Below are 14385 nucleotides of genomic sequence, written 5' to 3'. Positions count from 1 at the left end.
TATGTGAAAATTTTGTAGAATAAACCGTTTTTACAGTGTATCCTCTTTAAATATGTATTATTTATTTACTTTTTAATTGTATTTATATATTTAGTTATGAGCTAATTTGTAAATACAAAATTTTTGATGTTATTTTTTAAGAAATATGTTAATAACATTTGTATGAATGGCATAGATGGAAAAATCCACACCCACACTATACTATAAAAATTATAACATATATTATACTTTATATTTTATAAACTATATAAATAAATCTACATGTTAAATTATAATTTTAACAGACTCATTTTCTAATTAAATGTTAATGAACGTTTTTGAGATAGCAAAGCAGATTTTTATCTTTATGGCACTTCAAATGCTAAGGACATAAATTGCAAAAAAATGTATTGATCCTACATTTTATTTAATGTTCAAAATTCAATGTTCAACGATTATTGTCAAAGTCCTCTTCGGCTGTTACAAACGCGTTTGGTCGACTGTCCCTGTGCGCCTGCCGTAGGCACATGAGTGCCTGATGTTTTCATGGTACGTAAGTACAGTTTATTTTCAGTGTCAAACATGCCGGTAAATATCCCTTATTTAAATCATACATGCAGTAGCGTTCATAACTTTTCCTGAAATCCGAAAGTTAGATATTTCAGTCCGATTTATATATATTATTATTTTTTACAAATATCAAGCAGTTTGCTGATTTAGTACACTGCGATTATTGTTGATAATGATAATGAATGTCACGTGCATGATTTGTTGAATAATTGGCGTTTACTTAAACAGATGTTTTCGTATCGACTCCAATGCTCTAAATGACACAAGTTGTAGGAAAAATCTACTTTATAAAACAGTCCAGGAAGTAACTAATAACTAGTTGAACTGCATTTCAGAGTCTTTTTAAGAAAACCATTTTAAGTAATTTATGAAAGGGGGATTATTTCTCTATAAATGTGGAGGACTTTAAACTGATCTCTCACATTTCAGATGACTGTCAATAAAAGCAGAGGTCACAACTCCATCCAGGCGGTGCTTCTCCTTCTCACCTGTTTACAACAGTGCCAGTCCAGTCCTCACCGTCACAACAGCGAACCTCTTTTAGGCGTATTCAAAGAGATTACAAAGTACTCTGACATAGCTCAACAAATAATAGATCTAGCAGTGTATGGAAAAGCCCAGAATCGCTCCTACGAGAGACTGGCCTTGTTCACTGACACTATAGGAAACAGAGTCAGTGGTTCAAAGAACCTGGACCTGGCCATCAAATACATGTACAATGCTTTGACACAAGATGGCCTGGAGAATGTACATCTAGAACCGGTGAAGATCCCTCACTGGGTGCGAGGGAAAGAGAGTGCTGTAATGCTTCAGCCGAGAAACCACACGCTAGCTATACTGGGACTGGGCAGTAGTGTAGGAACTCCACCAGGAGGTTAGTAAGTGCAGGCTGTCTTGTAATACGTCTGAAACCTTGAAATACCTGCATGTATCAGAAGTTTCTGTTCTTCTGACAGGCATAGAGGCTGAAGTATTGGTGGTGGAGTCTTTTGAAGAGCTGAAGAAGAGGGCGAGTGAGGCTAAAGGGAAAATCGTAGTGTATAATCAGCCATTTGTAAGCTATGGGGAGACTGTAGCTTATCGGGCATCAGGGGCCTCAGAAGCAGCGAAAGTTGGAGCCGTGGCGTCCCTCATTCGTTCAGTAACTCCATTCTCCATCAACAGGTTAGAAATGCTGGTTAAAATGTCATGATTTACTTGAAAGAGATAGTTCAGCCAATAATGAAAATTCTGTCATCATTTACTCACACTCCAGTTGTTCCAGATCTGTATACATTTCTTTGTTCTGCTGAACACAAGAAAGATATATGGAAGAATGTTCGTAACCAAACAGTTCTGGGCACTATTGACTACCATAGTTGGAAAAATTAAGATGGAAAAGTGCTCGCTTTCCTATATTCTTCGATGTATCTTCTTTTGTGTTCAACAGAACAAAGAAATGTATACAGTTTGGTACAACTTGAGGGTGAGTAGATGATGACAGAATTTTTTTTGGGGGGTGAACTAACCCTTTTAGTTTTTGTTTCATGTTTAAACCTGCACTTTTTTGGCTTACCCGCTAAATAACTAAAATGACAATGAAAAAATAAACCAATAGCATGTAAAATGGACTCAAATTTTACTAAATGAAACTGTGTTTGGGACCTTTTTTGTAATTTTGTGTAATATTATTTCATGTAATATTTGTTGAACAGAAGCACATTTTCAACCATATCATAGATTGTTATTTTTAAATACGTTTTTACCAAAACAGCATGAAATGTCACATTTTTTTAATAAATGTGGTTTAACCAGAGAAAAATGAAAAATCTAAACAAATATAATGTTTATGTTGCTCTGTAAATTTTTTAAACAAACTTTACAAAGGCTTTACATACATTTTTATGTGGGTCCATTAGACCTACAAACATTGACTGAGTAACAATCACAAAAGCACTTTACAGGATTAATATAATTCCACATTTCATCTTGTGGTAAATGGACCAAAGGTATTAATCATTTATCTACTCTTCATTCTGTCAAATAAAATGCTCTCCAGAATCATTATTTTATTGTTTCTATGTTCTAGGCTGTGGTCTGGGGGGTCTTAAAGACCACATGACAGTTTTCTTGACATATTTTCTATACTGAAACAATAAGATGAAAGATATTAAAATAATTTTTTGAAGACAGGTGGCAGGTGTATTTATAACTGCAGTATGCTGTGTTTTGAGTGGTTTTGTTGTTTTCAGCCCTCACACTGGCTGGCAGTGGTACCAGCCTGGAGTTGCTCAGATCCCCACCGCCTGCATCACCATCGAGGATGCTCAGATGATGGGCAGGATGGCCCGCAGAGGCCAGAGGATTGTTGTGCGTTTGACTATGGGGGCTCAGACACTGCCAGATGTTGACTCATTCAATACTGTGGCTGAAATCAGAGGCAGTAAACATCCTGAACAGGTTGGTGGCTCTACATAAACCTCATTGTACTGTAATAGCAGACCTATGTAATGTAAGGAAGTAAAAATGCATTGATTCAAGGCCAGTTTCACTTCACTAACATGTTACATTTCACATTTACAAGTGAAATAGAATATTTGAGAAGAAAAGCTTTGGAATATTGTGTGCTGATGAATTATGCACAAGAAGACATAATTTGTATTAAGAAAATGAAATTGGGTTCATTTCGATTTCCTGCTTAATGCAAAATACTGGATTAAACCAAGCACAAAAGCTTTAGTTTTTTTACATACAGTATGTCTTTGCAGCTGTTTTAAAGATTCATGCTCCATTTTTCTGAGGAAGTCTGGTGAAAGACATCAGGTGTTTTTAACAGGCATTCCTAAAATTCTCAATATTTATGATATAGTGTTGATTGACACAATGTGTGCTATCCACATATGGTAAAAGCGAGACGAATGCGCTTGTCTGAGTTAGATTCTCCTCCAGACAGTCGTTTTCTGTCACATCACTGTGGATGCTCCACGGCCCTCATTTTGTGCCGCACGGTGGTCATTCACACATGTTTGTCGTGCGGCTCCCAGCAGGACATCAGGGAACCAATTACAGAGATCTGCTTGTTGTTGCCCTTGTAGTGGTAAAAACTGGTGTTTATGGTAAGCAGTCGGCTTCCAAACCAGAGGAACTTTGTATTTTCTGCCTCAGCCCCAATTATACAAAATACTTCTGAGCTGGTCAGCTGACACTGTGGCCCCACGACTGACCATCACACATCTGTCCAGCATTCACTGCCAGCTTATATCTAATTAGAGACTTGTTAAGGAACGTCTTCCACCCCTGTTAATGCGTAAGGCCCATCCATCAGTCGCACAGATATGCTGCGCGTTATATTTTCAGCAGTCTTCCCTGTTAATGTCTTCTGTGGGAGGTGGTGGAAAGTGTGATTAAGTGTGAAGGGAGAAGAAACCTTTCTGCAGTCTTAAAATTTAATAGACGTGTTCAGCTTGAGTGGTCTGTTATCCCTTGTACTGGAAGACACAGCCACATTCACTCTTAGAAACTGATGTTACATTGCCTCAGATATGGGATGAATATTACGAAATCATTTAGAAATGTGTCTGGGTCCTAAAAATGGAAAAGAAAGGGGGAATAGTGACATTTTAATAGCGATAAAGAATTTTTCTTTAGCGTTGGGCGTGTCAAACATCTGTGGGTTAAGGATTTTTGGAAATAAGACAATCCTTATCCAACAAGAAAGATCATTGTATTGAGCATTGTATGAGCATTGTACAACAAAAATTTCCTTGTATCCCAGCTCATATGAAGATCCTGTGTTTTGGGACTAATATAAAAAAAATAATATTTGTAACTGTAAAACCCTGAAAAATGTAATTACTTTAATATCACAGCAATATTAAATATTATATATCCAAGATGGCGCCGCAGATGGCTGTCCTATGGTAAGGACTGTTAAAAGATGGACCAACGAAACAGAGCGGGCCTTACAAGCCTGTTTCGAGTGCACCGATTGGAGTGTTTTTGAAGCTGCTACCACTGATCTGGACGAGCTCACAGAGACCGTAACATCATACATCAGTTTCTGTGAGGATTTGTGCATTCCTACCAGGACTTCCTTAAAATACAACAATGATAAACCCATTGTTCTCAGCAAAACTCAGACAGATTCGCCAAGCCAAGGAGGATGCCTACAGAAAAGGGGACAAAGTCTTGTACAAGCAGGCTAGGAACACATTGACAAAGGAGATCAGAGTGGCTAAGAGAAACTACTCTAAAAAGTTGGAAAACCGGTTTTCAGCCAACGACCCTGCGTCTGTGTGGAAAGGCCTTAAAGACATCACCAACTACAAGCCACCATTCCCCAATTTTGCAGGCAATCAACACCTGGTCAATGATCTGAATGACTTTTACTGCAGATTTGAAAATGCTAACTTTACACCTCACTCCAACTCTGACATTCTCTCTACTCAACACCTATCACCTTCAGTCACCCCACCTCCTGCACTTCAGATCAGTGAAGAGGATGTGTGCCGAGTCTTTAGGAAACAAAAGACAAGAAAAGCACCAGGCCCAGATGGTATCTCCCCAGCCTGTCTTAAAAGCTGTGCTATTCAACTGGCCTTCATCTTCTCACAGATCTTCAACAGATCACTGGAGCTGTGCACAGTTCCTTCCTGTTTCAAGCGCTCCACCATAATCCCCATCCCAAAGAAACCCAAAATCACAGGACTGAATGACTACAGACCCGTCGCTCTCACATCTGTGGTCATGAAGTCATTCGAGAGACTGGTACTGGCTTATCTGAAGGACATCACAGAACCCTTACTGGACCCCCTGCAGTTTGCCTACAGAGCAAACAGGTCTGTTGAGGATGCAGTTAACATGGGGCTGCATTTTGTCCTGAAACATCTGGATAGACCAGGGACCTATGTGAGGATCCTGTTTGTAGACTTCAGCTCCGCTTTCAACACCATCATCCCATCATTGCTCCAGACAAAGTTAACCCAGCTATCTGTTCCTGGCTCTATCTGTCAGTGGATCACCAGCTTTCTGACAGACAGGCAGCAGTTAGTGAGAATGGGGAAACTCACATCCAGCACCCGCACAATCAGCACTGGCGCCCCCCAGGGGTGCGTTCTCTCCCCACTGCTCTTCTCTCTGTACACAAATGACTGCACTGCCCAGGACCCTTCTGTCAGACTTCTGAAGTTTGCAGACGACACCACACTCATTGGCCTCATCCAGGATGGTGATGAGTCTGCGTACAGACAGGAGGCTGAGCAGCTGGCTGTCTGGTGCAGTCATAACAACTTGGAGCTGAACACGCTTAAAACAGTGGAGACGATTGTGGACTTCAGGAGAAACCCCCCTGCACTCCCCCCTCTCACCATCATGAACAGCACTGTGGCAGCAGTGGAGTCATTCAGGTTCCTGGGCACCACCATCTCTCAGAACCTGAAGTGGGACAATCATATTGGCTCCATTGCTAAAAAAGCCCAGCAAAGATTGTACTTCTTACATCAGCTGAAGAAGTTCAACCTACCACAAACTCTATTAAAACAGTTTTGCTCAGCTGTCATAGAGTCTGTCCTCTGCACATCCATCACTGTCTGGTTTGGCTCAGCCTCAAAGTCAGACATCAGAAGACTACAGAGGACGGTTCGGACTTCTGAGAAGATCATTGGTGCTCCCCTGCCCACCCTCCAAGAACTGTATACATCCAGAGTGAGGAAAAGGGCTCAGAAAATCACCCTGGACCTCTCACATCCAAGCCATCAGCTCTTCACAATACTGCCGTCTGGTCGGCGCTACAGAGCACTGAGCACCAAAACAACAAGACACAAAAACAGCTTCTTCCCTCAGGCCATCTACCTCTTGAAAAGTTAAATGTTTTTACACACCGTGCAATTAATAACTCTGTGCAATAATAATTATATCTTTAATCTATATCTTTATCTTATGTTTATTGTATTGTATTTCTTAATTTTTATACCCATAGGCCCTTATTTAAATCATTGTGATGATTGTTATGGTCTCTGTGTACTGTTGTTGCTGTTTCTGTGTTTTGGATGCTCCTGTCACCAAAACAAATTCCTTGTATGTGCAAACATACTTGGCAATAAAGCTCTTTCTGATTCTGATTCTGATATTAAAGCCACACTTTAGAACTTTTGCTCATGGGTTCCCCCATGTGGTTGATAAGCGCTATTGTCTGTTACCAGTGTTGTAAATAATGTCGCTGTATAAGCTTCCCCGTGGGCACCGCAATACACATGGATTTGTTTCAGTAAGCTGATGGAACCGGCGCATGCAGAAACGTTGTTTGGAAACCACGTCGCACTCTTCCGCAGGCAGGGGATGTGTGTACCGACCCGAACACAGAATTTACAGAATGTGCTTGTAGCCGCTATGAGGCTGCTCAGGTAGCAACGGGAGTAGAATTCTCTACTGTCTATTAGTTTAGATGCACTAATTGTACAGTGGATGCGTAGATTTACTTCACATATTCTGCAAAAGTCGTTCTGTCATGGCTCTGCTTCCTTAGTCATGTTTTTCTTGGTCCTGTAGCAGAGCCATGACAAAGTCTTTGCTTATGTGTGGAGAGAAACATATTATTGTCCATTTGACAATAGTATACGTTCTCTCCAGTGTCTTGTCATTGGCCCCATTCCTCTTGTTTCCTCGTTATCTTTCCCTGAGTGTTTAATTACCCACACCTGCCCTGTGTCGTTATCCCTCGTTTGTCTTCCCTATATATACCCTCTTGTTTCTTTGTCCTGTGCTCGTGTATTACGTTGTGTACTGTGTTCTGTGCATGTACGTTGTACTGCGGTCTCTCGTGTTCTTGTGCCCTTGCTCGTGTGGTTACCTGTGGTCCTGTTCCTCGCCCTGTTCGTGTTTTGTGAGTTTTGTGTTTTTCCTGCCTTGTATTATTTAAGACGTTTGGTCGTGTCCTTTAGTTTAGTTTTACTGTTCTTGTTTTCATTTTGTCCCCCACGTGGGAAGTCGTTTGTTTTATGTGTATTTCTTAGTTCTGTTTTCCCCATTGAGGGTGTTTTGTTTTGCGTTTTTGTATAAATAAAGTCTTGTCTGTTAACCCCTTCACTGCCTGCCTGCGCTTGGGTTCTTCTTCTGCCAATCCTTGACAGGAAAGCTTCCACAAGTACAGATTGGAGATATTTTAAGAAGGAAAACAAGTGGGTATAGGGAGGGTATATGCTAATATAGATCTTTAGAAGTCGTTACATGCAAACAGCGCAGTGGAAAAAGTGAGCATACGGCGTATACGTGCATATGGCCCCCGACTACACCACTGATTACTATACATATAGAAGCTTGTTTAAAAAAATCAGCAGAATGGTGAATCACAACCTTCACCCTGTAGTCCTTTTTCACAACAAACTCAAAAGAAAGTTGAGGAAAATATATTTTATTACAGAAGATGAAATCTTGAGCAACATTAAGATATTTGATAGCTTGGAATGTGTTGAACCTTGAAGCAGATGTGCTGAAGTGAGAAGTGGGGATGTTTGTCCCTAATCTGGGTCGTAGTAACAGTTACAAAAATATGACACATGAAGGTCAGCAAAACCCGTTTTGATGAATCTTGTTTTGTTTTGACATTTTTGTCAAATTTGGTGTTAAAAAAACATGTTGATTCATCCAGCCTTGTAACAGTTCAGGTTGTGTTGGTGAAGTGATGGTGGAAATGTTTTTTTTTTTTTGCTAACTAGTCCCACTTGAGCATTCTTTAATGACACAATTTACCGGACTTTTGTTGCTGGGCAACCCTTTACAACCACAGTGTCCGACCTTTTACGACCACCCATCTTCTAATGGCTACGCCCAGCAGGCTTAAACAGTTTTTAACAAGGCAACGAGTTCACTGTACTCAAAATGACATGCCTTACCTCGTTCTGAAGACAAAAGGGGATCTTAGGGGCACAGGCAGATTTACACAAGATTTGCACAAAAAGGCCTTTAAAGTTGAATAAGCATCCATTTATGTCCAGTACTGTTCTCCAGCAGACTGAAAAATGGGAATGGGGTGGCCAGATTTCTTGGAGGCAGTAGGTGGTTTACTAAATTTTGTGAGGAGAGATTAACATTCCTCTGGGATTTTTAACACTCTGGGTGACAAATTTGCAACACTGGTCCTCTGTATTCCCAGAGGAAGCCGAAAACTAATCTGCCATCGAGTTTGAGAGAGGTCAGCTGGAAAAGAAGCGGGGAAAAAAACAGTCAGAATGAGTGGAGGCGATCAACCAATGAGAACTAGAGACCAGAAGCTTTTTCATTAACCTGTAGTAGCCAGGATATTTGTTGATTTATCTGAAACATTGATAAGGGGCAAAATTTGAATGGGCTCTAATAACTCCCAGTAATGATAATGTTCTTTCCAACATCATTGGATTAAGATAAAACACCTCAACATTTTGTCCTCAGGCACCTTCATTAACACACAGTCTGATGTGGCTGTAAGTGTAGGGGATGTGACACCTATTAAGCAAAAAAAAACTGCTAATTTCCACTAACATGCAGGACTGCCAAAGGTAATGTGCTAACTAATGGGATTGATTATGTTTAAGGCCACCTGCCATGACATTCACAACCTTTCTGACCCCAACAATGTAGGATGGGACTTAATTTTAACCATTTGGAGTTGTCTGAACCTTGAAAATTGGGGGAATATATAACAGAATAAAGCGGGTTAAAAGAAGGGGTAAAAAATAAAAGTGCTCGGTGATGTCATCACATGGGTTGAGGGATTGGGTGCTTAACATAGTAATAGGATTTAGCACTTGCTAGTAGATGCCGTAATTACACTGCTATGAAGCTGAAGAGCATCTGTTGACAATAGTTTAAAAGCAGCCATGCTCAAAATAATCTTTACAAGCAAAAAACAGAAAGTTCCCATGAAGTCAAAATTGATCCTATTTACTTTGTTAGCTCACATTATATTCACATTATAACTCGCTCACATTACTAGTTTTCTGGTAAACAATTATTCTGTCCAAGTCAATCCACAAAAGGCTTGGCAATCTTTTAAAAAATATGAAAAAGTACTTATGATTTGGTGTGGTAATCCTTCTCTAATGACGTCATTTTAATGGCTTCTGAAAGTTCCATTTTTGAAAGAAATGGCTACTTTTCATTTTGCTGTGAATAAAAAACATTATTTTGGTAACACTTTACATTAAGGTACCCTTTATAAAGTATTTATAAATGTGCTCATTAATGATAAATAAGTCATTTATAACTGCATGAATAAAAAGAGGGATTCTAACGAAGTACCTGCCAAATAGTGAGCCATTTTTAACTCATATGTTATAAATGCGTAATAAATATATTTATTCATTATTTATTTGACTCGAAAGCAGATTCATTATTATCTTGATGTTGTTTGCAATATAGGCTGTCAGACTGAACACTGTAGGGTGTTATGTGGTTTTTCTTACACCTGCTCACTATTTGGCAGGTATTTCGTTAGAAACCCCCTTTTATTCATGCACTTATAACTGCTTTATAATGCATTTGTAAATGACTTATTAATCATTAATGAACACATTTATAAATGATTCATAAATTTACCTTAATGTAACGTGTTACCATTGTTTTTATTCAATATTCCGTTTCACTCAGAAATACAGAAAATAAAGTCAAATGTGACTTCTGGTTCACACAAAAGGCACACAATGGACATATTCAATGGCTTCCTCAAGTTTATCGCTTCACTCATCAGTACACATGTTAAGCTGTTGTTAACATGATGCAGAGTTTGAATGGTTGCTCTTGAGGGTGGTGTATGACATGTTGTACGCTAAGTGTGATAACAGCAGGTGGTTTCCTTTAGCAGCAGTGCATGCCTGCTTTTTGTTGGCGCCTGCCCTCCATGTGTGCTTCAATGCCTTATGGTTCAAGCAAGTATGTGTGGCTTCACATTATGCTTTTTTATGGATGTGCCAATTCCTGAGAGAGGCAATGATATCTGTTCTGAAATAATATATAGACGTTATTTTTACCAGTCACTCAGTCTACTCCAACCAGAAATATGATTCATTAACGTGATTGGTCAAACATTTGAATGAAAAAAAAAACACTGACAATGGGTTTAAAGAGGCTCTAAATGATTATAATAGGAGATCTATGGTTGACAAATGCACTGGGCGAATCTCTAAGCCACTCCCTTGACTTTCTGTTTTAAAGGGTCAAAGGGACAATGGCCGCACACAAACACACCTGTCCAAACACAAACTGCCACATCCGGAGAAGAGAGAACTGCACAGTTCAGTGAGTGATGGGTAATGCATTTTAAACAGGGAAGCCAACGTAGAAAGCAGCGTTGAAATGCCTTCGGTTTACTAACCTCATCGTTCTGCTGAGTGAATGATTCATTCACATTTCCTGTTCTGTTCACACACATTCAAAATGGACACAACCATATGTGTGCCCAAAACAAGGGTGCCGACTGACTATTTCATCACCTAAATTTAAAGTAACAGTCTCAAACAACATTATACAACATTAATAAGCAAAAATAAGACCCAGTTGTACCCTGCAGGGAAAAACAGCGTAAATTAACCTACTGTGGTTTGTAATGCTCATACTTTTATGAAAAAAATATTGGTCGTATTGTGTAGTATTTCTGTGCTCGATACACTCCCCCAGCGATCGTACAGGTTTCGGAAAGTTTTTTTCGAACATATAAAACTGTTTCGTAACAATTTTTCTTAGTCCCTTATTGGACAATTCTCCCGGAAAAGCCGTGATATATGGAGCCGTCCCAGCGCTACAAGATGCCGGACATGAACCGCATGCGGTGAGTGAAACTTATGTCTGTGTTTTGTTGGCAATGGGTGCGGCACGTGCTTTAGTTCAGCCTACCCCTCCCCCCCACGCACACGTGCTTTCGGAAAATATCGTACAGCTGTATCTATCTTTTATAAATGTGATCAAACTAAATACTCTTCGAAGATACGAAGTATCTACTCTATAGGTACTCAAGATTAATATGAGATTGGCAGAAACTGCGTGTGTTAGGGCCGCTTTAAGTAGAATTTAAAGAAGAATTTCTGGTTAGACGTTAGTACATGATTATGGTTTGTATGTTAGCTCCAAATACAGTAATTAGTGATTTAAATCGTTCTGCCATAGTCTTGTCTGACATTACCTGTGTTTCAAGCAAAGGTTACAATATTTTACAGCTCAATGTTCATAGTTGGAGTTGAAATATTGTATCTGTCAGACTGAACAACCAAGACACCAACATTTCACTACTTAATCACCCTGCACCCACATTGAGTTTCTAAACTATCATATGACTCCTTAAGACTTGGCATACAAAGGACTTACATGAATGACCCTTATGATACTTTGTTATATTTTGGGAGGTTTTGTTTAATTCTTACTGAAAAATGACAAATTCTTTATGATTTTTGGTTGTATTTTAAAGTTTATTATCTGGCCCTGCGAAATTCCATTGCATGTGCACTGTTGTAACTGGTTTAAAAAAATACATAACTAAATATATTTGGTTAAACAATCTTGTGCCACACTTGTGTTACATCCAGATTATTTCTTTTTCATTTCTTTTTCTATTCATTATATCCCCTTTCACATATAGTCTTTACTGGTCAATTGCCAGCAAATTACTGTTAACAGGTGATTTGTGAATGGGACATTTCCAAGTGAGCTACTGGAGAATGCAACCTTGATTCTTGAGTTTTAAATAAAAAACAAGAGGACATTATTAACTGCATACCTGTATTGAAAAAAAACTGTTTGTCAATGCAAGCATAATTGCTTAACTTTCAGTGTCAGCAAAATACTGCTGCAGTATGCATATGTAAACTGACTTTTACACACTGGCCATCAGACCAGACAGAAACAAGATGCTTTTGACACAATCAAGTAATTAGTTTTGTGGGTAACAAATTACAGATGTACTTATTTAGTCATCAATGTTTTCATGGGTCATCATTATACAGTAATTAATTAATCTTTCCTGCTCTTCTAGGAGGCAGAGAAAAATGCAAATAGTGATGGAACTGCTCCGTCTACTGATACCTTTCATCACAGATGCTGCAACTGATAGTCAGCTGGTGGAAACACAATAACAACCATTTTGAATAACTTCAATTAAGGAACTTTATTGGAACACGTTATTTCTTGTCAAAGCGATTTGATAGCTTTGTTAAATCTAAACACATATATACATACATGCATATATGTATATATATGAATTTAACACATTACTAGTTAAAAAAAATACTAGTATAGTATACTACAATATTAACAACCCTTTTTTAATTTACTATGCTACAGAACACTACAGTATAGTATACTATTAATATTATACTATAATTACAATACTGTAGCATACTACAGTTTGCTACAATTTACTATGTCAAATTCTGAGCTATAGTATACTACCGTATTACTGTACTGTAGTTTGAGGTTGTGACTACATGCCCCACCATATTATAACTCCTAGAGAATTATGATAAATATAATTGTAGTTCATGATTTATGTTATACTGTATGTCTATACTGAAACTGGCTTCACAAGAAATGACAAGCCTAGAATAATGATAAAACAACTTGGAATAATGCCTTGTTTCTCGCCTAACAATCCACAAATGTATGCTGTATACAGGCAGGCATGGTACAGAATATATAAAAATACATAAGTCTAAAGACTGCTCAAACACAAAAACAGATAACAAATGTTAAAACTGACCCAAGACAAAATAGCTCATACAAAGCCAGCAGGTCAGCACTTGTCAACCCAGGACCTCCCATGAAGAAGCATTCTACACAGCATTATAAAGCTGAGCAGGGCTTCAGCAATACAGATTTGATCAAACTGTGATCATATCTGGAGGCATGTAGCTACGTTGTGTTCTTGTTTTGCTTTTGTTGAAATGCAAGAGAAGACAAGCAATTATTTTGAGCTTATGAAACTTTCTTCTGCTTTCACTTAAAAACTACACGGCTGTCCTTCCCAGCCGTATTCATTATATTATATTTGAGCCGGTCTGCACTGAAATATACCACTGCAAAACAACTTTTACAAGCGCAAGCTATTATCCCTGTCCGCTGTGGGACTTGAAATCATTTCAAAAGCCTGTACAGCAGGGTAGCTTTGAAATGTGACCCACCTTTGCCACCAAGTGGCTAAACGCCAGTGGGACTCGCATGAAATATATTGTTGAAAGCCAGAAACTAGGCATTTACGAAAAGTAATGCTCTGTTTAAAATGACAAACATACTAAATAGCGTTGCTGTTCCATCGTAAATGGAATTTAACTTGTGTGACGTAGGCTGTAATTCACTTTCATAGAAACAATCTAATCGTCCAATGAGCTTATAAACATTCAGCCGACCTGGCCGAGGGACTCTGCAATGTAAACCGCAAAGCTTTCTCATATAGGTTTATTTAAGTAGGTTTTCAGGTTCAAATGCAATACCTCAGGACAATAAAATGCCTTACTCAATAACTTTAATACACAGCACTGCACACTGTGAGTTTTGCCAGGTGCAGCCGCAGGGGTGATATAAGCATAATGCTGTGAAACAGTGCATGTACAAAATACAGGAACTGAATTGTGGATCTTGTTTGAGTAGATGTGTGCTATTACTTTTCTTCAGGATCAGATTTTGCCTGTTGGACAAATAAAACAGCTGAAATATCCTGTTTCTTCAGGGACCTGAGCCCTATCCAAAGAGCAGAATATCCTTGATACATGGCAGTGGGGTCATTTGAATTAACAATTACCTGGCAACGCCACCTTGCAATTCATTTAAAACTGCATAGTTACACCCTAGTATTGTGGTGACAGGTTTTGCACAGGCACACACATTTTTTTAGAAACTGTA

General features: G+C 38.8%; 1 protein-coding gene across 3 annotated transcripts in view; it reads left to right on the top strand.

Moving 5' to 3' along the window:
* Positions 1–492: 492 nt before the first annotated feature.
* LOC130558169 (carboxypeptidase Q-like) overlaps positions 493–14385 on the top strand; it is a 49011-nt gene continuing 35118 nt past the window's right edge. Inside the window, exons 1-4 of one of the 3 annotated variants that reach the window (XM_057340441.1) lie at positions 493–528; positions 979–1423; positions 1506–1713; positions 2781–2988. In XM_057340441.1, the coding sequence (XP_057196424.1) occupies positions 526–528; positions 979–1423; positions 1506–1713; positions 2781–2988 (864 nt within the window). In that variant the 5' untranslated portion in view covers positions 493–525. The other 2 variants (XM_057340439.1, XM_057340440.1) reach the window with 2 other exon arrangements.

Source organism: Triplophysa rosa, linkage group LG8 (assembly GCF_024868665.1).
Source record: "Triplophysa rosa linkage group LG8, Trosa_1v2, whole genome shotgun sequence".
NCBI lineage: Eukaryota > Metazoa > Chordata > Actinopteri > Cypriniformes > Nemacheilidae > Triplophysa > Triplophysa rosa.
Note: the sequence above shows the minus strand (reverse complement) of the source record. Positions and strands in the feature narration are given on the sequence as shown.